This window comes from Nelumbo lutea, chromosome 3 (genome assembly GCF_056320005.1).
Source record: "Nelumbo lutea isolate HS-2025 chromosome 3, American lotus-T2T, whole genome shotgun sequence".
NCBI classification, from domain to species: Eukaryota; Viridiplantae; Streptophyta; class Magnoliopsida; order Proteales; family Nelumbonaceae; genus Nelumbo; species Nelumbo lutea.
In genome coordinates, this window is record NC_142686.1 from 47,619,941 (window position 1) to 47,641,449 (window position 21,509).

Consider the following 21,509-nt stretch of genomic DNA (forward strand, 5'->3'; position numbering starts at 1 on the left):
AAAGTGGCTTTTTTTTTGGGCCGGTTTTTAAAACATTGATTTTAGTCAAAAGAAAGTTCCACAATCTTATTCATATCTTTAATAGTAATGTAAATATAGAATTATAGATGTGTTCAATTTTTTCTATATTTTTTTGTATTTTTGTGTGTAAAAACAATTCTGATATGTTATACTTACATTTTGTTTAATATGATAAATACATGATATTATACATGTGCCTGGATTTGTTTGCAATTTTTTTGTATTTTTATATTTTATTAATTTTTATTATTTATTTATGACATTAAAGGTTAATACATTTGACTCAAAAGTTGAACATTTTATATTTCATATTTGGTCATTTCTAAATTATGTATTTCATTTTCATTATGAATAAAAATAAATCTTGTTTATTACACTTCTTTTTCTAATTTGAGTAATAAAAATATCATAAGTGTGTCTTAATTTTTTCTATATTTTTTTTTTATAAATTTCTATATTTATTTATATTTTAAAAAGTTTATTACCTAACTATGACTTCATAGGTTGATCAATTTGATTTGGATGGTTGAATTTCTTAGCCCCCACTTGGATAAAGAATGGTTTTGTTTTTTAGTGAGTTTCAAAATATATAAGTTTATATTGTTTAAAATATTGGCATAAATCTAATTAATAGCATTTATTAGTGAAAAATAACTTCAAAATATAGGATTTAATACGAAAAAATTATATTTAATACCTCAAGTATAAGACTTAATGAGAGGGGATTAAATGAGGTAAAAAACATTAATTGAAGTTACATTTTCAACATTTACAATTAGAGATGGATTAAATACACAAATATGGCCATTATAGTAGCCATTAAAACTGGCACTAAAACTATAATAAAAAAACTTTTATACCCTTTCTCAAATAAAGAAAGAGGATAATTTTATTCTAAAAAAAGTTTAACACTACATTCACACTTTTATATATAATATAGATTGTATCAATATCTTATATGTTTTTTGTCAACTACTGACTGGTCATCACACCCACTAGAGAGGCCAGAATAACTAGTTATTGCTTAACACTGTATTCAACTGCAAAATTGTTGCTTTGTTGCCCTCCTTTAAGGCTCTGTTTGGGAAGAGGGTAAATGAAAATAATCATGGTTCAGGTAAATGCAAAAGTTAGGCCGGTTTTATGGTCATTTGCACCCATAGTTGTTTGGTTGGAAGAAAGACACCTGAGAATGCAAATTTTCTAGTGTTTGGGAGTTTTTTACATTGCAAATTCCAGAGAATGGGTCCCACCATCATGCCATGGCTTTTTTTAACCATTTCCCCCTATATTGGACCGTTGAAGTCCCAACATATGTATATTTGGATTCCCATAAACGAACCGTCTTAGCTAGGATATGTGGTCAACCATGTGAACGAGACTTTACCCTATTTTCTGGTTTTCCAATTTAACTTAGCTAGGATAGAAGAATGAGTGAGAACAAGTGACATCTGGCCTCTGTCGAGCCCTTCTGCCTGCAAAACACAATATATATATAACCCAAACAGAATTTGGCCTCTATCTATTCCGGTGTTTCCCAAATCTATTTTGGGTGGCTACTTTTCCCTTCCAAATACTGTGAAATACGGCGATGATCTGATGTCTTCGGTCTTTCCATCACCGGTGAACCTCCATGGGGAGGACATAGGGAGGACATAGAACATACTTGAGATGTTCTAAGGTCTTCAGAATAGCCGGCGATGTCGTATGTCAATGTCAAGTCCATTGGAGCTCGAACAGCAGTTCTCTGTTTCTGTCGTCGAAGGATTCCGTTGGCTTGGGCTTCCGAGCCAATATAAAGCAAATAGAGCAAACTTGTTCCAAAACAGAACCGGGAAGTACCTTCTATCAGTATTTGCTGTTAGAATGTCTGACAATTAATAGAATGCTAAATTGAGTTTATTCTCATTAAAGGATTTAAATGGGGCCATTAAACTGGCCTAAGGTAATTTTTTGATGTTCCATTTCTGTTGTTCTGAGTAACAGAAAATAGTTCTTTTTCTGTTCTCAGATATTTAGGAAAGTTACCAAAGGCTGCCTAACATACAAAGTGAAAACTCATTCTCAATTTTTTCCTTGCTATTGCAACTTTACAATCATATCCAATTAATGGAACAACAAGCATCACCCATTACAAGACTAACATTAAGATTGAAATACTCAAGAAATGCAAATATTACATGATAAAAATTGACAAAGAAAGCAAAATTCGTAATCTGCTCTCACTTTAAAAGCAGTACTCTTTCAGATATCAAATGTATACAACCAACCAGAAAATAAGAATAAAAATATCCCTCAAGCTTTTTTCTTTTTTGACTTAAGCATCACAAATCCAATAGAGAGACATAAGAAGCATAAAAGTGCCACACCAGCAAATACAGGTACAAGGATAGCAAATTCCTGAGGGAGAAAATACTTGTGGATAAAGTGATCACTGTCCACAAATGGCTGCAAAAACAGTAGAGAGGAAATCAACATATAGGATTGTAATGCAAAAAGATGGTAAGTGAGAAACTAACCAGGATGATGACCCAAAATGTATAATAAGTGAACATAGACAAGCTAATCAAGGATAACAGTAACCCTACTGCCCTGTCTGCCAATTCCATGGTGATACTTACAGCATACTTCACCTACAGACAAAATTATGCAAACCAGTAACCTCATAAAATGTATTCATAAAATTGAAAAATTGTCACAGAGATATCAGTTCTTCAAAAATAAGAAAGGGTACAAATGGGTTGTATGCCAGATTGGACCTTGTTTCTCTTTTTGTTTTTTTTTTTTTTTTTAAATCTTTGATGGCCGTATGATTCATCATCCCATTAAGACAAGGCAGGAAAGGAGTTCATCCTAAAAAGATTTTCTATAAAAATCAGCAACAGCCTGGAACATGACTTATTTCCCCTAGGTATATGACATCACAAAAACTGCAAGGTGGTCAATGCAGGTCGAGGTTTAAAATAGCCCACACTCTCCTCTGGGTAGAACTTGTGCCATCTCCATCTCTCTCCCCTCTCTCTTCCACAAATCCAACTTCTGCTTCTCTCCATCTCTCTCATCCCTCTCTTCCAACATTTCCATACCATGCTTCCCATCAGCCAATCACATTTAAATTTGTGTTGTGCACATTCACGATCCTAGATAACTCGTATTTGGCAATGGTCCTGTTTTTGCATATTACCAATTTTACAAAGGCCATAGTAGGTGATTCAGCAATGTGGCTTCTCAGTGTAAACCTGGGAAATAAGTGCAATTCAGATTCTTAGTTAAGTGCAAGTTGTGCGGCTTGAAATTTTTCTTAAATCAGCATATTGAACTTCGACTGAAACCTTCTGAAAAGAACACAAAGTACCTCTTCCCAGTCAAATGGAATTATTTTGATCAGACTGTGAATAGATTGCTAATGTTAGGCTTTGCCCTACAATTCTTAAGTATCAAAGTTCAGGAACATGAAAAGGATGTTTTTCCATATTGGACAAGTTCTTATTACTCCACAAAGTGTAAAAACAAGAAATTGAAAAAGAAGACAAGACAACTTAGTCTGTTCAGTCAATCTCCTCATGGAACCCCTATCTCTTTAGTAGGTTCAACAAAGGCACTAATCCAAATACTGATGGTTCTATGACTCTATAAAAAATGAACAATATGAAAGAAGAACAACTCAAATTTTTACAGTGATATAGCTTGGTTGGTGCTTAATAATGCAATCCAATTGTCTATAAGTGATCTTTGATCATTACCTTTGATTCCAGAGACCAATATAAGGTCAACAACCTGTTGCTTCTTCCCATGTCATTCATATTTTTCCTAGTAATGGTTAGTTTTATTTAATAGCTAACTTTTAACCTATTAGAGTCACTCATGACCATTTTAGCTATCAACTATAGCATATTATAGGCGAGTAGGTTCCACAGAAGGGCAGCAACCTAAAGACTAAAGTAAGACGTAATGTTCAAATACTCATTGATGTGTAAGAATTTGTTATGGTTGAATCAGCTTATGGACCAAATATGATACAAAACCATTTAAGTTTCAAGGGAAGCTTCCCAAATTTATGAATTCTGTTCCCATTTCAATCCTGCCTGCCTTTCTAGAACCATATCCAATAAAGAATATAGCTCTATCAAACCACGATCAGAAAATAGGCTAGCAGATCAGTTGGCAAAACAAAGGACCACAAGGGAGAGTGTGTATTGGAATCAAGTAATGAAACAGATCAGGTTCTTCTTGTTGTTAATTTTCAGGAAGTTAGTAGCCCAAGGCAAACTACCTCTTGGGGGTGTAAGACTGTTCTTGTACTCTTTTAACAACGTTAACAAATCTGTCAATTATAATAGATACGAAGACACAAATGGCTTGAATTAGGAGCTAGCCAAATATAATGCAGAAAGAAGAGCAGTTGAAGACGAGAGCTAAAAGAAAGTTCAACAAAACTGATATAATCAAAGCAAAGTTCAACTACGAGGCATAGTGTAGGGTCTGTTAGAGGGAGGGAACCCAAGCACATATATACCCCACAACAGCATCCCATTCTACCGATGAAGGATACCTCACATTAGCATCCCATACCATGAACATGGGACAAATGGATCATAACAAAAAAGGATGAAGAATAAATGAATCCCTTGATAGCTTCTAGGGTTTTTGAAAACTGATATCTGACGAGATCTTCGATTGAATCATTGAAATATAGGAACCAAATAAAGCAAGAATTCAAGTACAAGGCAAACAAGAATTGCAGGGTGCTGTGTTGCTGACCTTAGAAGTACGGATGCAACAAAGCTTCGGCCTTGACGAGGAACAGAATGGAAGTCAGCAGTTTAGCAGTGGAGCGGGGGAAGAGAAGGAAGTCCTGGGCATTTCGGATGAGCAAAACTGCAAATAAAAGAAATACGGGTAAATTGCTGAAGCCTCCCCTGGGATTTCAGGTTATTTTTTAATTTAACTTTCTGCATAGTTGCAAGTAGACCCATTCGATAGAATCTTTAAAAAAGAGTAATGAAAATGTCCAAAATACCTATACAATTACATTGACAAAAATGTTTATTTTCCAAATTTTCCATTCATATAAATCACTAGCCCAAACTACAACTTTAAATTCAAAGGTAAAACTGCAACTTTAAATTCTCTTTGTTTTTGTTGTTCATAAAGTTTGTATTGTTTTTTCTATAGAAACTAGTCTCAATAGTAACTTCATAGGTATTTTGGACAGTTATATGCCTAGAAGATTATACCAAAGGAGGTCTACTTGAAATTGTATCAAAGAGTTTAGGGGAGGTCATTGCAATTACTAAAGTCTAGGGGAAGTTTCAACAATGGCAAAACAATTTCAGGGGAGGTTTCAGCACTTTACCCATAAAAATATACATGTGAGGTGGGGTCATATGTTACCAGATTCTAACATAAGCTTATGATAAGGGGTAAATTTTTCCATTGTTAACCTATTTTCTAAACCATATGGGTACTTTAATTATGGGGGTGTTATGTAGTGTGGATAAGAAATTGGTGGATGTGCTTTTGATTCCATCTATCTCATATACATTTTATAGGAGATTTATACAGTCGATCATAAATATCTAATTTTTGTATTTTATATGATAAATAAATTAAAAAAGAGGCATCAATATGTAGACAATAATTGTATTTTTTAAATAATTAAAAATTTATATTTTAAATATTAAAAAAGTAAAACTTAATATCTTAAATATTATTATTTTATTGATAAAAATATTAAAAAAATAATATTTAAATAAAAAAAAGAGATGAGAAGGACAACTGCGAGACTTGTGATAGAATTAACATTAAAATTTATTATTTTATTGATAAAATATTAAAAATTTAAAAATTATTAAAATATTAAATAAAATGAAAATAATTAGACCAATATAACAAAGGTATGTTATACTGAAACATTCCCACAAACTGTCCACACCATAGTATAGATCATCTACGAGAAAATACTGTAGACGATAAATTAAGGTGTGGCTCATCCCTATCCACGCTATTTTGTGGACGATGACCGTCCATATATAATAAAACACCATATCTTACCGTGAACAAGAACAAAACGGTCCCGTCCACGATATTTACACATTTCTGAATGCCACCTATTTTACCCTTTTTGTTTTAACTTTTAACTCTAAAGAACTTGCCACATGGCAAAAATAAGCCCTAAACCTTAAATCCGCTATTGATATATTATGATCAGCTAGGTAGAGGCCCAAAGTAATGACATATAGACTGGGGAGTCCGAACACATGGCCGGATTGGGATTTGATCCTCATTTAACCTTAAAAGCATTCAATCACAGAAATATTCTCGATGTGAGGAACAAATCCAAATCCCGCATGGCCAATGTCAGTAGGGATTGGCCATATAATTTATCGACGTGACAAGGAAGGTAACCCTTTACAGCAACTGTGAGAGAAGCCAAAGAGCAAAAGAGTTCCAAAATTGCATACAGATAATTCATACCATTTGGGAACAATTGCAGAGTTCCTCAACAAACATTTTTTAATTTTTTTTTGAAACTCCTTTTGAACAAAACAAATAAATAAAGGTAATCTTAGCCGATTTAGTGAAGTTGGTTTTATATTTTGGTAAATCAGGGCTAATAAATCAAATTAGTTATATCTACGGAAATTAATCAATCGGCTAAGCAAGTTATCCAAATCCCAGCTTTCAAAAAATATGGATATCCAAAATTCCAAATTCCAAGCGCTTTGATAACTTCACTGGTTTAACAATTTCGTTGGCAGGAAAATCCTTCCACCACTTGAAGACACCAATCAAGTGTAAAAAATGGCGAATCTCAGTGGGGTTCAGTCTACTACTCTACTAGTTTAACTATCACTGAACCTGTATAAATCAAGAATCATTTGATGACCATATCTGGGTATTTATATTTTATAACACTGCCTTGAACCACTCATTGAGTTCTTGACATTGGATTATTACCAAGTTTCAGATCTCGTGGTTGTGTCACATTCTAAAATTCCTTCTTCCTGGGGATCAGAAAAACACTATTTTCTGTTCCATGGAAACAGAGAAACGAGAAGCATTTCATTTAAACGTTAACACTGCAAAATCTATAGCAATCCGTCCATCATTGTGGTTATAACAGAAACTGTCCAGTGTTCCAACTTTAAGAGATGACCCATCAATCAGGCAGTTTAGCAAAATGTACTCTTACAGTAAAACGTTTCCTCGAGATCACAGAATTTCATTAAAATCAAATTTAATCTAAAACAACAGGAAATGGCAGGAAGAATATACAAAGCATGTGGAAACTTCTAGTGAATAATGCCAGGTTCTTTCATCAACTTTGCTGCATCCACTGCATTATGTCCTTTCGAATCACTCCTTCAAATCTGCCTCTTCCACATCTCATTCTCTGCATCTCAGGCCCATTGATGCACAAGTGCCTATACTGGACATTGGTGGCAGCTGGTTTTACTGGAAGCATAATTGTTCCCAAGGTTGGGAAGGATTTTCGCCTTAAGTTCATCGATGAGGCAAATACACGTCCATTAATTTGCCCATGTCGGCCCCCTCCTCTGGATCCGTAAGTTTCCCTGATAGGGATGCATGTCATTTGCTTGGCGAAGTTGCCACCAGCAGGCAAACCAGACGGACCACCACGGATATTAGCAGAGGGTTTGTTCCTGTCAAGCCACCTAAGGATCCAGTTCCCAAGATTCCTACCAACTTCTATGTCTCTTTCTTGTATGTTCCTGTGAACCTTGACTGCTATGTCAAAAACAGTACGTGTACGCCTGCAAAAAAGGGGGAAAACAGGGGAAAACAGTTATTAGGGTTATAAAATAAAACAAACTAGAATCCCGGCAAAATCATTAATCACAATTCCAATACAACCAACATGATGAACTCCAGATTTCCATGCAAGCATTCTATCAAATATAGACCTGTTATAGCACATGCCTGAGATTCATGTTCTTCATCAAGGGAATCCTGGTTGCACATCATTTGGCATACAAGCAAGGTTCCTTGATCTCAAATGCACGTCTGTCTAAGGTCATAATAATTAAACATTATTACTAATAACACTGATAATGGGAAATGAGCAAGAAATCAGAAGTACACCCAGCAGGCCTTTCATATGCTATGTATTCACACAGCAGAAATATTCATATTGTGTCCACAGAATTATCATTTAGAGATACTTCATAAGCAATAATCATTTCAGAAGCAGAAGCTAAGGAAGTATTCAGACTTAATCAAGTTACCCTTGTATAAAACAGTATGCTCTCATCTAAATAATCCACAACAAGCATTGGATTTATGTGCTTCCACAACATTCAACAAGATCCACATAATTTACCACACCACATGGTGCATGTCCTCATTATAAACCCCAATCCCTTGTTCCCCGTGTTGGGTCACCTTCAGTGCAGCAAATTCAGCTCTAAGAGCAATCCAGTGGCCAAAAACATGGAAAGAATGGATAAAGTATATGCCGTTCATGGTATTTCTCCTTGTTATGAGGGTGAGCTGGTAGGGGGGTATTGAAGGAAATTGAGGGTAGAGAGAGGGGAATATGTGAATATCATATCTTGTTGACATAGGTTGGTAGACCAGCATGCACACATCCACTCAGTAGACCACAAATTAATGAGAGATAAACAAAAATAGTTTATCATTCTATGTGATAGCTTAAGGGGTAAATTTTCGAAGGTTAGGATTAGTTTATGTCTTGGTGGCTAACATGGTTGGATCCGAAGTTGGGCCAAGTGAACAGCTGCCTAAACTCAGTTTATTTAGTCCCCCCAATCATATTCCGTGCAGCTACCGTTCTAGTTCTCTGTATTATCGTTAATGAATGCCATTGGATTAACCAATACACCTTTGAAAATACAGACTTCATGATCAGATACTTTAGAGGCATCACTAATTAGAGAATGAGTATTATAAAAAAAAAAGGGCATAAGGCTCCTTTCATCTCCCTAATTCCAAATAAGTATCTGTTGGATCCTATACCCACTCTATGACTCCTCGTTTCCTCAACCTCGATAATGAAGTTCTTTCTAATGTTTCATATAATAGCTGATGCAGTCCTAAGCTAGGTGGTTTCCTGTTTCAATGAAAAGTTCAAATATGTTAAAAAATATAGTTTTCTGACATCCATAAGTTTTATTTCATGATCCAAAGTCTAAACACTGGCAATATGGTTTTGATTCATTAGGAGTTATTACCCTCGACCCTTGAGACCCTTAAATATTTCCACCATTAGAAGATGCTTTGCATGAATCATGCTAAATGAGGTTTATACTCACAAGAGTTCATTTTTCATCCAAAGAATCAACTGGGAGAACAAGGTTGCTACTGTTGTTGGCTTGTTGATTCAAGCTAGAGGACTAGTCTTTGTGTAATGATTGATATGCCTATTGTACTCAAAGAAGCCAAGTACAAAAATGATATACTGGTAAGATAGACACAGCATTACGCATTACGCATTTAGGCCTCCTTAGAGTCAAGTATTCTTTACATGTTATATTGGGGACAACCAGAGACTTCTGTCATAACCACATTATCTGATTATTGGTTCAACAATTTAGCAAACCCTTTAATTGAGACAAGATGGCTGCCACTGTGAAGGAATTTCTCCAATTGCCTGGCATGAAGTGTAACATCTAGAGATTTATACCCAAGGTTCAAAATTTTGTCATGTGTCAGTCCATATCAGCCAATATGTATCATATTGGTGGGTCACCGATACACCCCTTGCACTGTATTGGGGTGTATTGATACTTTGAACCTTGTTTATACCTACCACTTCCACTATTGGGGTGTATTGATACTTTAAACCTTGTTTATACCTACCACTTCCACTCATGTGATCAAGGAAAGGAATAAAAACAAAATATCAGACAATAAACTCATTTTTATCTGTTGCAGAGCACTATATGAAGATCGAATGGACTTCTTCCAAGCTTTCCTAAGACTTAGTAGGGCTTTCACTAGTTTTCTTTGGATAGGTAAAAGTAATTCTGTAATTGTATAAAGATCATATGATATAAAAGCTATAAACAGGAAAAAAGAGGGTCAAAGAAAAAGGAAGAAGAAAGAAACATGACCAAAAGAAAGAAGAAGAGAGAAAGGGGAGGACAATAGCTACAAAAAAGAAAAAGATATGACACCCCTTGCTATATAAAAAGAACAATATGCACAACTAACCCACGAGAACACCTCACTCTAATACTTGATCCTAGAAATACCCATGACAAAACAAAAGGGCCAACTCTCTCTTGCTCTTCCGTTTTTCACGCCAACCGCTTGTGAACTTCGGTTTTTGTGCACGCCAACCGTTTGTGGAGCCTAATGGTGCTTAGTGGCACCTAATTGTCATAAACGGTTGTAATTATTACCTTTTTCGGTCTTACCAGCAATTAAAGTACAAACGTGTAAATGGAACCCTTCACCTCATCTAGCCTAACCAAAGCACATACAAAAACCAAAATACCAAGCAACTTCCCACTCATCTGGCCTATAATAACTCCTTTGCTTCCCAAAGTGAATGGAAAACCCAAAATCCCTAACCGAGTAGAATGATTACTTTGCCCCCCCTCTCTCCACCAAAAAAGATGACCCCTGCCTCATGCCCGCCGACATCTCCTTCTCCCCATTTGAATTAAGTTATCCCCATCTTCCCACTCTAATGCCTGTTTTAATCTTTTGGAACCTTCATCCACTTCAGCCTCCCTGCTTACTATTGGTTCTTCAGTTGATTAAGGAAGGTATCAGCAACCTATAGTCGGTCTGTTATTGGAGTTAAGATATTTCAGGTGAGTAGCCGGCCCCATATAGTTGGGAACTTGGGATAAGGCATGGACGATGATGATGATATTTCAGGTGAGCACTATAACCTTTAACTTACTAACCTAAAGCATTTAATGAGAAAGAATCAGTAGACCCAAGTTTGACAATCGGTACTGCGAACTGGAGATAAGAATGTGCATACGCACCGATGAACCTATTCTACTTCCAATCTTAAAACCGTATTTTGCAGTAAACAAGGAAAAAATTAAAGAAAGCTCAGATCTTCCTCAATCTATGCCACGTCGACTACCAATTTCGCATGAGAAACAAAACAAGAAAAACCTAATTTTCAAATACTAAATAGCTAAACCTTACCCCTCCTATGAGATAATCCACAACCGCCATCAGAAACCGGTTTATTTGTGATCAACCAATAAAGAAACGCTGAATAAACATTAGAATCCCCCCGAGAAGAGATTCGGAACAAGAAAAGATAGAAAAATCAGAAGGACAAAGATAGAACTACCTGTAAACGAACTGCCGGAGCCTAGGATGATTAGGGCTGATGAGACGACGTTGAAGCCTCAGAACCAGCTTGTAAGTGCGTTTCATCCCCAAAAAGTAGGCGGTTGCCAATGTGATCTCCCACAGCACCATCTCTCTGGCCTCGCTAGTCGCTATCTCACTCGCTTGCTCTTTCTAAAATCTGATCCAAGTTTATCTTGTTTCCCAACTGTTCGTTTATCCTCTTTGTATTCGATTCAAGTTTTCTTTTTGCGCAAGTCTTTCAATCTGGGGGCTGCAGCCGCTGATAGTCTCGTCTCAATGCATTTTTTCAAAGTCTCTCTCTCTCCCCACTAGCTTGGAGAGGTAAATGGAAATCACATCTGCCCCCACATGCGCCCCAAATACGCTCCACACACATCCTAACCGTATATTGGTAACATCTCCCAATGCACGTTAAGATATACATAGAGATGTATACGTTGAGATGGGGAGCTTTCTGTAGGAGGCAGATGTTAACTCGGAGAGGTATTAATAGATCGAGCTCGCATACTGTGAATCCGTAGCCCGTAGGCCCACAGACCAGAAACGAGCCCGTCGGTGGATAGATAATCACTAACGTTAACGGAACTTCGCACGTTAGCACAATAAATCCGGTTTAACCGGACGCAAAAGGACCGAACCCAATTCTTTCAAGTTTCAATCTTTTGGGATTTTCGAACTCCCTCCCATACACTCTTTTCTTCTCTCCTCCGCCGAGCCTAAATTCAGAAACTCTCACCGGCGACCTCACTGCACACCGGCATCCATGATGTAAAATCCATCGGCGGCGACAAAAAATCCACTGGTCAGCCATCGTATTCTTTTTCTTTTTAAAAAGAGAAGCAAATCTCCCAAAAGAAGAAATACAGATACAAGATTGGCATAGCGATCATACAGGTCTTGGTCTATTTGTCCACCCCAGCCAGATACCGTTCTTTTCAATTTGCCGGTAGTCTTCTGCAGTGCTTCTCCGGCGACTTTATCGGTGTGTTGGGCAGTTAGATGTTTCGAAACTCTTGGCAGCAGCTTCTTTCATCCTTTGCAGCATTGCGGTGAGCCAGTGAGGGTTCATGCTTCTCCTAATAAAATACCAATGAAACCTAGCTAGTTCATCGAAACATCAAATTCTACTGTAGAAGAGCAAAATTAATTACTAGAGAGAGAGAATGAACGGCAAAATAACGAGACACCTTTTTAGGAATAAGACGGAGAATAAAAAGGTTGTTCGTTGAGAATTTTTAGGGCACAAGTATATAATTGAATCGGTTAGAGTCTAAATTCATGTATTGTGCTCACATTGGGTCCTGTGGGGTCAATGTTGGTAGTTAGGTAGAGAGTGATTACATTGATTAGGATAGTGGATTATAAGGGATAATAAGTTTTTAGGAGTTAGTTATTATTTAAGAGTCTATTTAAGTTGTAATTTCCCTCTTAATTAAAAGAGTTAACTCTTTGAAGGTATTCCATGACCGGTTCGATTGTTGGTGACGAAGCAAGAGAAGTTTAGGGAGAGAATAATGCAGATGTTCGAGTCTCTCTCTAGTCGTCTTGATCAACTAGAAGCCCTGTAAGTCCAACCACTCTGATGTTCATGCTGCCATCCATCATTTGAACGGTGGGGGTGACGACAATGACGTTGAAGACCAAACGGCCAAGACGGTAGAAAAGCAGAAGCAAGAACTATTGGAGGAGCAAGCCACCTTCAAAATCCATGATGAGGTGGTAGAACTAATCGACACCAATGATTCCGAAGGCGGAAAGCCCAACAAACAGGAATTCAACGCTGCTGTTCCTGAATACGCCAATGCTTCTTCCCCATTTCTTCTCTCACTTGACCTGAAGAGTAAGAACTGGGATTTTGAAGGGAATAAGGACGTGTTGGTTTTGCAATTCAAAGATGGATTTCCACCGGACATTGAGGACGTTGGATGGTTGGAGGCTGCCATGGATTCACCAAAGCAATAAGAGAAACGAGCATTTGAAGTGTTTGAACTGTCTGGGGGAAGTGTTGGTGGTCGATAAAAACGGAATTCAGTCATATTCGTTCAAACGTTGTAGAGCTTCTACATCCCAACAATCGGTTTGGAATCTCAGGTTCCACTCTTCTCTAAGACCTAATTCTTTTAAAGAAATGCCAGCTAGAAGAGTCAAGCTTGTGGGGTTTGCATCTGAAGCAGTGAAGGCCAGAATTACATATGGAATAGATGAAAAGATAGCACTGCCAGAACCTGTCAACAACATCAATAGAAGTTTCATCCATGAGGGAATTGTTGGCACTATCAAAGCTGCCCAGATTTACAAGCAACAAGCAGTGGAATTGGAGCATCTAATGAAATCTCTTCTGGAGCAAAGAGATGCTCTGTCACAGAATTTTTACAAGGGCTGGCATTGACAAGGTATCGGTCCTACAACCTCTTTGGTTTTCCTTCCAACCGAGTGAATGGTTTGATGTATCTGAAAGATTACTGTCAAAAAAAAGCTAAATGTTCACATCCTTACATATGGGAAACACCTGTATTGCCATTTGGTCTCCAAAGCCTTGAATGAACTCTCTGAGATCCAAGCACGTGGAGGTTTTGCATGTGTTGGTCCATACAACTATTTGGAGCAGAACAAATCCGCTACTCTGTCGAGAAGGGATATGGAGAAAGGTTTGCATGGGCAAAAATGAAAATGATATGTGACATATCCATTACATGTGTTTATGTAAATGGATATGTGATATGTCAAATGGCCAAGAAAAACCTACACGTGTTTTTGTAAAATTTTTCCTCAGCTTATTTGTATATGGCAGGTCCTCATTTACTTAGTGGAGATGCTGAAGTGACAATTGCTTGTTTCAGAACTAAAGTGAATGCACCATTACATTGCTGAAACAGCTATGCCTATACTCTTTTGACATTGGGTTATGTGGATCCTCTTATAGAACCTGTTGGAGACAAGCAAATTTACCAACATTTTGTAGAGGGGTAGGCTCTTGTCAGGACTAAGGGGTTTTTCTCCTACAAAAGATGGTCATCACACAAGTTCTACTGTCGTATATCAGATTGCTGCATCTGCTATTTCTTACAGGCATTCTCAAACATGGAGTGCTTTTTTCTGTCAAATCTTCAAAGGCTGATCCTACAAAGTATTCACTGCATGGGTTCATGGAAGCAACTACCAATGACTGATACAGTAGTGATTGCAACAAAGGAGGTTCATCCAGCATTGGATTACAACAGTGGGGAAGTAAGCGATGAATGCGTGTTTGGTGACTTTGACCTTGAGGACAAGGTCAATTTCAAGGGGCAGGGAATGTCTCATATCCATCTGCTCACGTTGGGTCTTGTGGGGTCAATGTTGGTAGTTAAGTACCAGAGAGAGAGAGAGAGAGTGGTTGCATTGAATAGGATAGGGGATTATAAAGGATAACAGGGATAACATGTTTTTAGGAGTCAGTTATTAGTCAAGAGTCTATTTAAGCTGTAACTTCTCTCTTAATTAGATCATTATGAGAATTATCTTTTGATAATTGAGAGTTATCTCTTTAGAGGTATTCGTCCCCCTTGAAGTTCTAGTTACATCCTGTAACATAGTTTCAATGAATATTACAAGAAAAGACTCGCAAGGATAGAAAAGAAAACTCACTCCGAATCTGAATCTGTAGGCCTGAAATTCATCCAAACTAGTTTGATGAAGGATCTAACTTTGTCCCAAGGGTTGACAGTAGTTCCGATCCTGATGGCTCCTTCTGCATCATCCGGCCCTTCTTTTCCAGATTTGACTAGTGAATTGAGTCCTTACGAAAATTGAAAAGAACCTATGAACCACCAGTCTGACCCTCAAATTTGCATGAATATCGAACCTGATGGCAGTTTGACATGGAGCAATTTTCTTTTCATTTATTTAATTTATTTTAGATGACAATTAACTGGTTTTGGTGTAGTGTCAAGAGTTGATCATTCAGTTGGATTGAACCAATCTTTGTCCAGTTCACTGATTGGTCAAGCTTCTAAAACACTGAAGTCCCTGTATGTGTCTGATAAAAAAATTATTGTAGTAAATTGATTTCTGAGTATGCCATACATCATCTCTTGCTCAAAGACTTTAATGCGTCTTATTATCCTACTGCATTGGGATGTAAAGTACAATAGCTACTTTCTAAAAAATAGGCATATAGTTGAAGGAAACCAGTGCTAGGAAACATCTCTCACACTCAGTAAATTTAAGTGTGCTAAATTATATTAATGTATGAAAATATATGTAAGGTACTATGATAAAGGCCCTAAACTCTGCAAAAGCCCAAGTATAATGGTACCCTATTGCCTCAGTTAGGCCCTAGACTCTCTCTCTCTCTCTCTCTCTCTCTCTCAGAAAATGAAAGTGTGTTAAATTATATTAATGTAAGAAATATATGCAAGGTGCCATTATAAAGGCCCTAGACTCTGCGAAAACTTAAGTATGGAGATATCCTAATAGCTATTACCTCAGGTAGGCCCACCATCTATGATACTCAGATAACTGTACATGGGTATTGTCTTGAGCACTTCAGTTTCTATTGTAAATTTAATATCTTAAACCTCGTCCAGCTGTGTCCTTGCTGTATTTAGGTTACATACCCCCTGCAGGGCCTCCTAGAAACCAATAAGACAAGGAGCTCAATCCATGTGTCAAAGATCTAGCTACTCTAATCTGTTGACATAATGTCTGAATGCCTCCAGATCTATCAATCTCTTATCTACTCAGTCTTTGGATCTCTTCATTAGGTATCCTTTGATATCTCATGGAGAGAGCTAGTCTAAGAGACTAAGACCTTGTGTATATTTTAAAGATGGGGTAGGTAGGGACTAGGGAATGTTCTTTTTGGCTTTTATTATTGGTTTTGTTGATTGCAGTGATAATTTAGTTAGTGTTCTGGTTTTATTAGGCATCTTGGAAGATCTTAGCTGGAACTTGGCTTGGAGTTCCTTTAAGGGTTGGGGTTGGGTCATGGGTGGTGGTGATGTGTTCTGTTACCCTGTCATGGTAATTCCTTCTCACCTGTTCGTATAGTCTCATTTTTCTAATGAATTTTCTCCTTACTATATTTTTTTAAAGGAATCCATCTCTTGCAGAATTGATTGAACGAGCCACTCCTTAAGAGGTTAGGGATGACCACAATCACTGTTCTTGAAAACAACCTGGATTCTAGGAATTAGGGGAGAGATGATGAGCACATAGATGATAACAAACTTAAAAGTCTGCATGCGTTCAAAAATAATAGAAATGAGTGCAGAGAACATTCTCGCACTTAAATGTTTTCTAACCAATGTGATCTTTTAATTGGGGAATGCCGAATACGTGGAGGTCGATACAGGTACCATGAGGCACATAATGGATACTTTTGGATTTAATAAGTGGTGTCTATTTGAATATTATGAGGGACATTTAAGACTTTTAAATGTTATCAAACGCTGCGTTAGTGATTTTTTAATCCACTGACGTCTGAGTGCGTTTACAGAATGCGAGCTCCCATGTATCAGTAGCGGCCATGGTTTGCTAACGGCCGTATAACCAGCATTAACAACACAAAACAGTTCCCGAACTTGGACTTGGACCATGAGCTACTGCCTAAGAAATAGAGCCCAAGGGTTTTGGGCTGAAAAATTAGGAACACAGGGCTATTTTGGGCCCAATCATCTTGTAATTTGAAACATCAAAGATATACATGGTGTCCGGCACCGGAGCGTTTCACAAGGTTCTATTTCTGCTGATGTGTTAAACGGAATAGGCAAGAAAATTGCATTTGGCAGTTCTGTTTTTTAAAAATAAAAAAACATTTTTATAATGATTAACTTTAGAATTTGGGAAAGATAGGGTTTCTTGAATTGTCAGATTGACGTTTCTTAAATCCCTGGTGATTCTAAATCGCCCCGGCACATTAAAATTTGAAAAGGCTGAATATTTTTCTAACATGTCACACAATTATCATTATAAATATATTATAATATTAAGTCATATCACTTTAAAATGCCCCAGCATCCCATGTTTTGTGTTTTTCAAAGAAACAAGTGAAATGAAACACATGTAAATTCAGGCCCACTTGTGAAGCAGAATGTTTGTAAAATGCTTTGATGCCAAACACCCATATAATCTTGGCATTTGAACTCTACAAATAAGTCCGATCTCATGCCCATAATAACTTTGCCCACATCTACTCACATATCATTGCAGCTATACATGGAGAACATCTCATCCTCTTACATGATATTATGCATGAAGATATATTCCCAATGCACAGGGGTAATGTGTTATGAGTAGACATGGGCAGAGTTATGGCGAACAGGAGATCCAGAGTCTCTATAAACAGCTTAGTCAGCAGAACCGCTTCTATAAACGTTCGACCACAGTCAATCAATCTCAACCGAATTTCTGGCTTCAAATTTACTTTGAAAATTTGCCCAACCCACTAAAGCAGTCAGCTTCACTATGGTTTTGTAAAGTGTTTTTACAAACTGTCCGAACTGTCACCCAACCATCAGGTATGGTTAAAACCCACGATTTATTTAAAGCCTGTTCAGTTAGTCAAAACCCAATGCATTGAGTGGTCAAATCATTAACCTATTCAACCTAGTCACAAGGTCGGTGATTGCATATTATGCATGTGCAAACTTTGGGAAGCCACGTAACTCTGTACTCACATGTCCAATTAGGTTTTTTTTTTTATTTTAAATAACTTTTCAAGATCTATATGTCCCAAGAAGTCTTGGTGCCTTGCCCCATTATTTTCGTCAAAAAGCATTTTCTTAGTTTTTAATTGTAATTTTTAATACATTTTTATAATTAAAATTATAATTAAATATAAAATAATACATATATTACATGTAGAATATAATTATATATTATCTAGTAATAAAAACACATGTATTTGCTAATGTGGCATGGTCTAACCCATTCTGGATGGTCAAATCAGTGACCCATGACCCCGAGGAAAAATGGTTCAGCCTCTGGATGAATTTTTAAAACGTAAGTTTTGTATATTACCGTAAATGAACAAAGCTTTATGATTTGTAAGGATAAATTTGTAATTGATTGCACAAGGCTTGTTTAGCTTGAACTCAAGCACAGAGTTCAAATCAGCTCCCCACAACGTCCCACAGCATATCTCCACCGTGTATTGAGAACATTCCCCAATGATATCATCATTTCTGGGATTATCATCAGGAGATGTTCCGATAATATCATCATTTCTGGAATTATCATCGAGAGATGTTCCGACGAGCGGTGAAACGTTGTGGGGGGCTGATTTGGTCTCCCAAGCACATTCGACATACTTACATAGTTACATTGTCCATAAAGCTAGAGGCCCAGACAAACCTATCATTCCGCGGACCCGAACCTCATGCTTTAGCAACATTGGGCTTGATAAGAAGCCCATGATGAACAAAAACGGGCTTTAATTTCATGAACTAGCTGATAGCCCATCTTATCAAAAGAAAAGCTGATAGCCAGACCGACATAAAAGAATATTGTATAGAAACATTGTTGCAAGGAAGATGCCCTATCACAGTAGTCATGTGATGCTTGTCTAAACTGCCACGTGCCTATTGTACGACCGACGGATGATATCCACTATATCTGGCCCCACTTAAAAGATTGGAGCCTAACAATTGGATGGTTGGTTGTATCTTGTAAGGATTCTGTTAAACCTAAAAAGTGGTCAACAATTTGGATGGTTTATAAATACTTGGGCCTCTTGATTTTGGTTTCTGACTCTGATCACCAGATCAATGTGGGCCATGATCTCTGTACAAGAGTCAACTATGTCGATGGCCCATAACTCTATACATAGGCCATTTGTCAATACCTTATAGTCATAGATGAGCGCACCCTCACTAATAATCGACTGCCAGAGAGCGTAAGTTGTACGCTTCTCAAGTATTTTCTACACGGAGCCCTACTTTGGACGATGATACTATACTCACGCTATAAGCTACTTCCATGCTACCAAAACTGCAAACCGTTAATTATATTGGCACGATGAACTCTCTATGATCCAACGGTCACGATCCTATTTCAAATGAAAAAGTGCACGCTACGCAATTCTTTAATATATTCTCCAAATCCCGAGAGCAATTACATAATTAATTCACAATTAACATTAATTAATCAAACCCATAATCTTCCAACTGTGGAAATAACTTTTCCTTCCAGCTTTTTCTCCCTGCTGAAGTCAACTGGTGAGGCAATGAAGGGCATATTTGGAAAGAAAAATATATATTAAAACTGAGAAAAGGAAGGAAAACGAACAGTCTTCCAAAAGCTCCGCTTCGTTGCATCATCGTCCCCCCTCCCCCCCCCCCCCCCTCTCTCTCTCTCTCCCTCTCTCTCTCTCTCTCAGTCCAAATATGCAGAGGTCGTCTCTGGGCTCGCCTGGGTCGAAGCTCCACGGCCATGGAGGAGAAAAAGAAGAGAAGGTCGATGGGGAGGAGCGGAGGAAAAAGGAAGGCTGCGGTGTCGCAGACGAAGATGAGAACAAGGAAGAGAAGCTTCACCGATCGATGAGTTACCGGTCCGAGAGATCGATACATCTAATACCTATTCTCATTATATTCTGCATACTCGTTCTCTACCTCTGTTCTTACGATCCTTCTCAAAAAGGTAAAGTTAATCAATGGCGATGATCTCCTTATCTCTTTTGACCACCCTTTCTCTTAATGTAATCCACTCTTCTTTGCAGAGTTAGCTCATTTTAATGGTTTCCGGTGGTCCTCGAAGCCGACAGGTATAATGTAGGTTCTACTGAAGAGTTTATTGTTTAGATAAAAATTATTTTAGATATTTTTTCATTTTCTGTTTAATGGTGGTTCAGATTCGACGGAGACCGGCGATTTCGGGCGATATTTAGAGATAGAGAAAGGCGATGTATTGGCGATACGAAGCCATCGGAGCTTGCAGGAGGTCGGAAGAGACGCTCGGCGATATCGGCTTCATCGAAAAGTCGCCGATTTTTAGCCCGCGCTATCTGGTTATTTTCCAAACCCGACTCTCTGGCTCTGACCTGTGCTCTGCTTCTTCCGTTAATCGATTCCCTTCCTCCATTGACTCGTCTCTCACGCGCGACTCCGATGTCGTCGTGGGATTAGCACGTGTAAAAAACTCATTACGGTTTCCATTTCTTACGACGTAAAAGAAGAAAGAATATACTACTGGCAGTGTCTGTTTGCTCATATTATTAACATGCACCCTCTAAGGGCGCATGCGCATCTAGTAACCTGCGCAGCTGTGAACTCTCTCTTTCTTACTGTTTCTTGTTTTCCGGTTGGACCCCCGCCTGTGAGATGGAGTGACGGACGCTTCATTGTCGGGAATCGGCTGTCACTCGGCGATCACTCAACTCACGCCAAGTGCGTCCTCGCAACAGTAAAACACATCAATGTGATGTGCGTGCCGCGTGCGCATACGCGGGGCCCACGACGACCCTACTGTGGGTGGTGCAGGTTACAAGCTAATTTTTTACTTAGCGGCGGTTCTGGCCGTTAAACGGGCGTTATAACGGTTGGGAATGACCAGAGTGGAACATCGTTTTGTAACGGTTAGTTCCGTTAATCGCCGTCATGATAACCCGTGTATGAACAGCTTTAATCAGAAGTCTCTTTCAGGGCATCGTTCCTCAGTCTCGCCAATTTTCTTTTTATTTTTTTGTTTGAAAAATGCATTTTAGTAATAAAGACTAATGAGTAAAGAGCATAAAAGTTTCAAAAGAATATTACTGCAACTGCTTTCAGAAAAAAAAAATTTATGGTAATTATTGGTATAAATAAGGTTCTTTTCAGTGTTTCCTAGAAAGCAAATGAAGTCGATCGAGTTGCTTTTCATCATCATGTGTTTAATTTTCTTTTACTCTGTATCTTCGGATTCTAAAGCGGCATTGAAGTTGGATAATATCATAATACACCCCTGCCCTGTTTGTTGTGTTGTTAGAGTCAGCCCCAGCTCGATTGGAGGGGTGGTGAGAGTCTGAGAGACGGAGGTCGGTATTTACATTTTCTTGGAAGGGAAGTGCTGCCAAAACTCCAGTGGATGCCACTTTGGCAAACACCGTGATGTTTGGGGGCAGAAGACACATCTGTAGTCCAGTTTTTGTAGTGTGTGCGAGAATTGAGATTTCTCCTGTATTTGGATTTCAAAAGTAGTGATGG

At 37.9% G+C, this 21,509-nt stretch overlaps 3 protein-coding genes and 1 long non-coding RNA gene across 6 annotated transcripts; 2 read left to right on the forward strand and 2 right to left on the reverse strand.

Moving 5' to 3' along the window:
• Window positions 1-2,065: 2,065 nt before the first annotated feature.
• On the reverse strand, window positions 2,066-4,941 carry LOC148864764 (dolichol-phosphate mannose synthase subunit 2). The gene is made up of 3 exons (XM_088974822.1): window positions 4,783-4,941; window positions 2,541-2,654; window positions 2,066-2,469 (listed from the first exon to the last, which is right to left on the reverse strand). The coding sequence occupies exons 2-3, from the start codon at window positions 2,628-2,630 to the stop codon at window positions 2,317-2,319; spliced, it is 243 nt and encodes an 80-aa protein (XP_088830948.1). The 5' UTR covers window positions 2,631-2,654; window positions 4,783-4,941; the 3' UTR covers window positions 2,066-2,316.
• Window positions 4,942-7,113: 2,172 nt separating this feature from the next.
• LOC148864765 (envelope glycoprotein) lies at window positions 7,114-11,996 on the reverse strand. The gene is made up of 2 exons (XM_088979297.1): window positions 11,327-11,996; window positions 7,114-7,799 (listed from the first exon to the last, which is right to left on the reverse strand). The coding sequence occupies exons 1-2, from the start codon at window positions 11,455-11,457 to the stop codon at window positions 7,343-7,345; spliced, it is 588 nt and encodes a 195-aa protein (XP_088835423.1). The 5' UTR covers window positions 11,458-11,996; the 3' UTR covers window positions 7,114-7,342.
• A 264-nt stretch (window positions 11,997-12,260) lies between these two features.
• Window positions 12,261-14,884, forward strand: LOC148864766 (uncharacterized). 2 transcript variants are annotated; one of them, XR_016110202.1, is made up of 2 exons: window positions 12,261-12,398; window positions 12,805-14,884. It is a non-coding gene; the product is annotated as an uncharacterized LOC148864766 (long non-coding RNA). The 2 variants fall into 2 exon arrangements; XR_016110203.1 differs by having other exon boundaries at window positions 12,272-12,406.
• A 4,733-nt stretch (window positions 14,885-19,617) lies between these two features.
• Window positions 19,618-20,596, forward strand: LOC148864767 (uncharacterized). Of its 2 annotated transcripts, none has more exons than XM_088980042.1 (3): window positions 19,618-19,968; window positions 20,048-20,092; window positions 20,180-20,596. In XM_088980042.1, the coding sequence occupies exons 1-3, from the start codon at window positions 19,716-19,718 to the stop codon at window positions 20,320-20,322; spliced, it is 441 nt and encodes a 146-aa protein (XP_088836168.1). In that variant the 5' UTR covers window positions 19,618-19,715; the 3' UTR covers window positions 20,323-20,596. The 2 variants fall into 2 exon arrangements, with proteins under 2 accessions (XP_088836168.1, XP_088836167.1); XM_088980041.1 differs by having other exon boundaries at window positions 19,624-19,968; window positions 20,048-20,099; window positions 20,180-20,537.
• Window positions 20,597-21,509: the final 913 nt, after the last annotated feature.

Excerpts from the sequence above, each read along its gene's own strand:
- LOC148864764 (XM_088974822.1), bottom strand. The coding sequence starts at position 2,630 with ATGGAATTGGCAGACAGGGCAGTAGGGTTACTGTTATCCTTGATTAGC. Across the intron at positions 2,470-2,540 it reads CATTTTGGGTCATCATCCTG|CCATTTGTGGACAGTGATCA; the intron begins GTTAGTTTCTCA and ends CTGTTTTTGCAG.
- LOC148864765 (XM_088979297.1), bottom strand. The coding sequence starts at position 11,457 with ATGGTGCTGTGGGAGATCACATTGGCAACCGCCTACTTTTTGGGGATG. Across the intron at positions 7,800-11,326 it reads CTCCGGCAGTTCGTTTACAG|GCGTACACGTACTGTTTTTG; the intron begins GTAGTTCTATCT and ends CCTTTTTTGCAG.
- LOC148864767 (XM_088980041.1), top strand. The coding sequence starts at position 19,716 with ATGCAGAGGTCGTCTCTGGGCTCGCCTGGGTCGAAGCTCCACGGCCAT. Across the intron at positions 19,969-20,047 it reads TTACGATCCTTCTCAAAAAG|AGTTAGCTCATTTTAATGGT; the intron begins GTAAAGTTAATC and ends TCTTCTTTGCAG. Across the intron at positions 20,100-20,179 it reads TCGAAGCCGACAGGTATAAT|ATTCGACGGAGACCGGCGAT; the intron begins GTAGGTTCTACT and ends ATGGTGGTTCAG.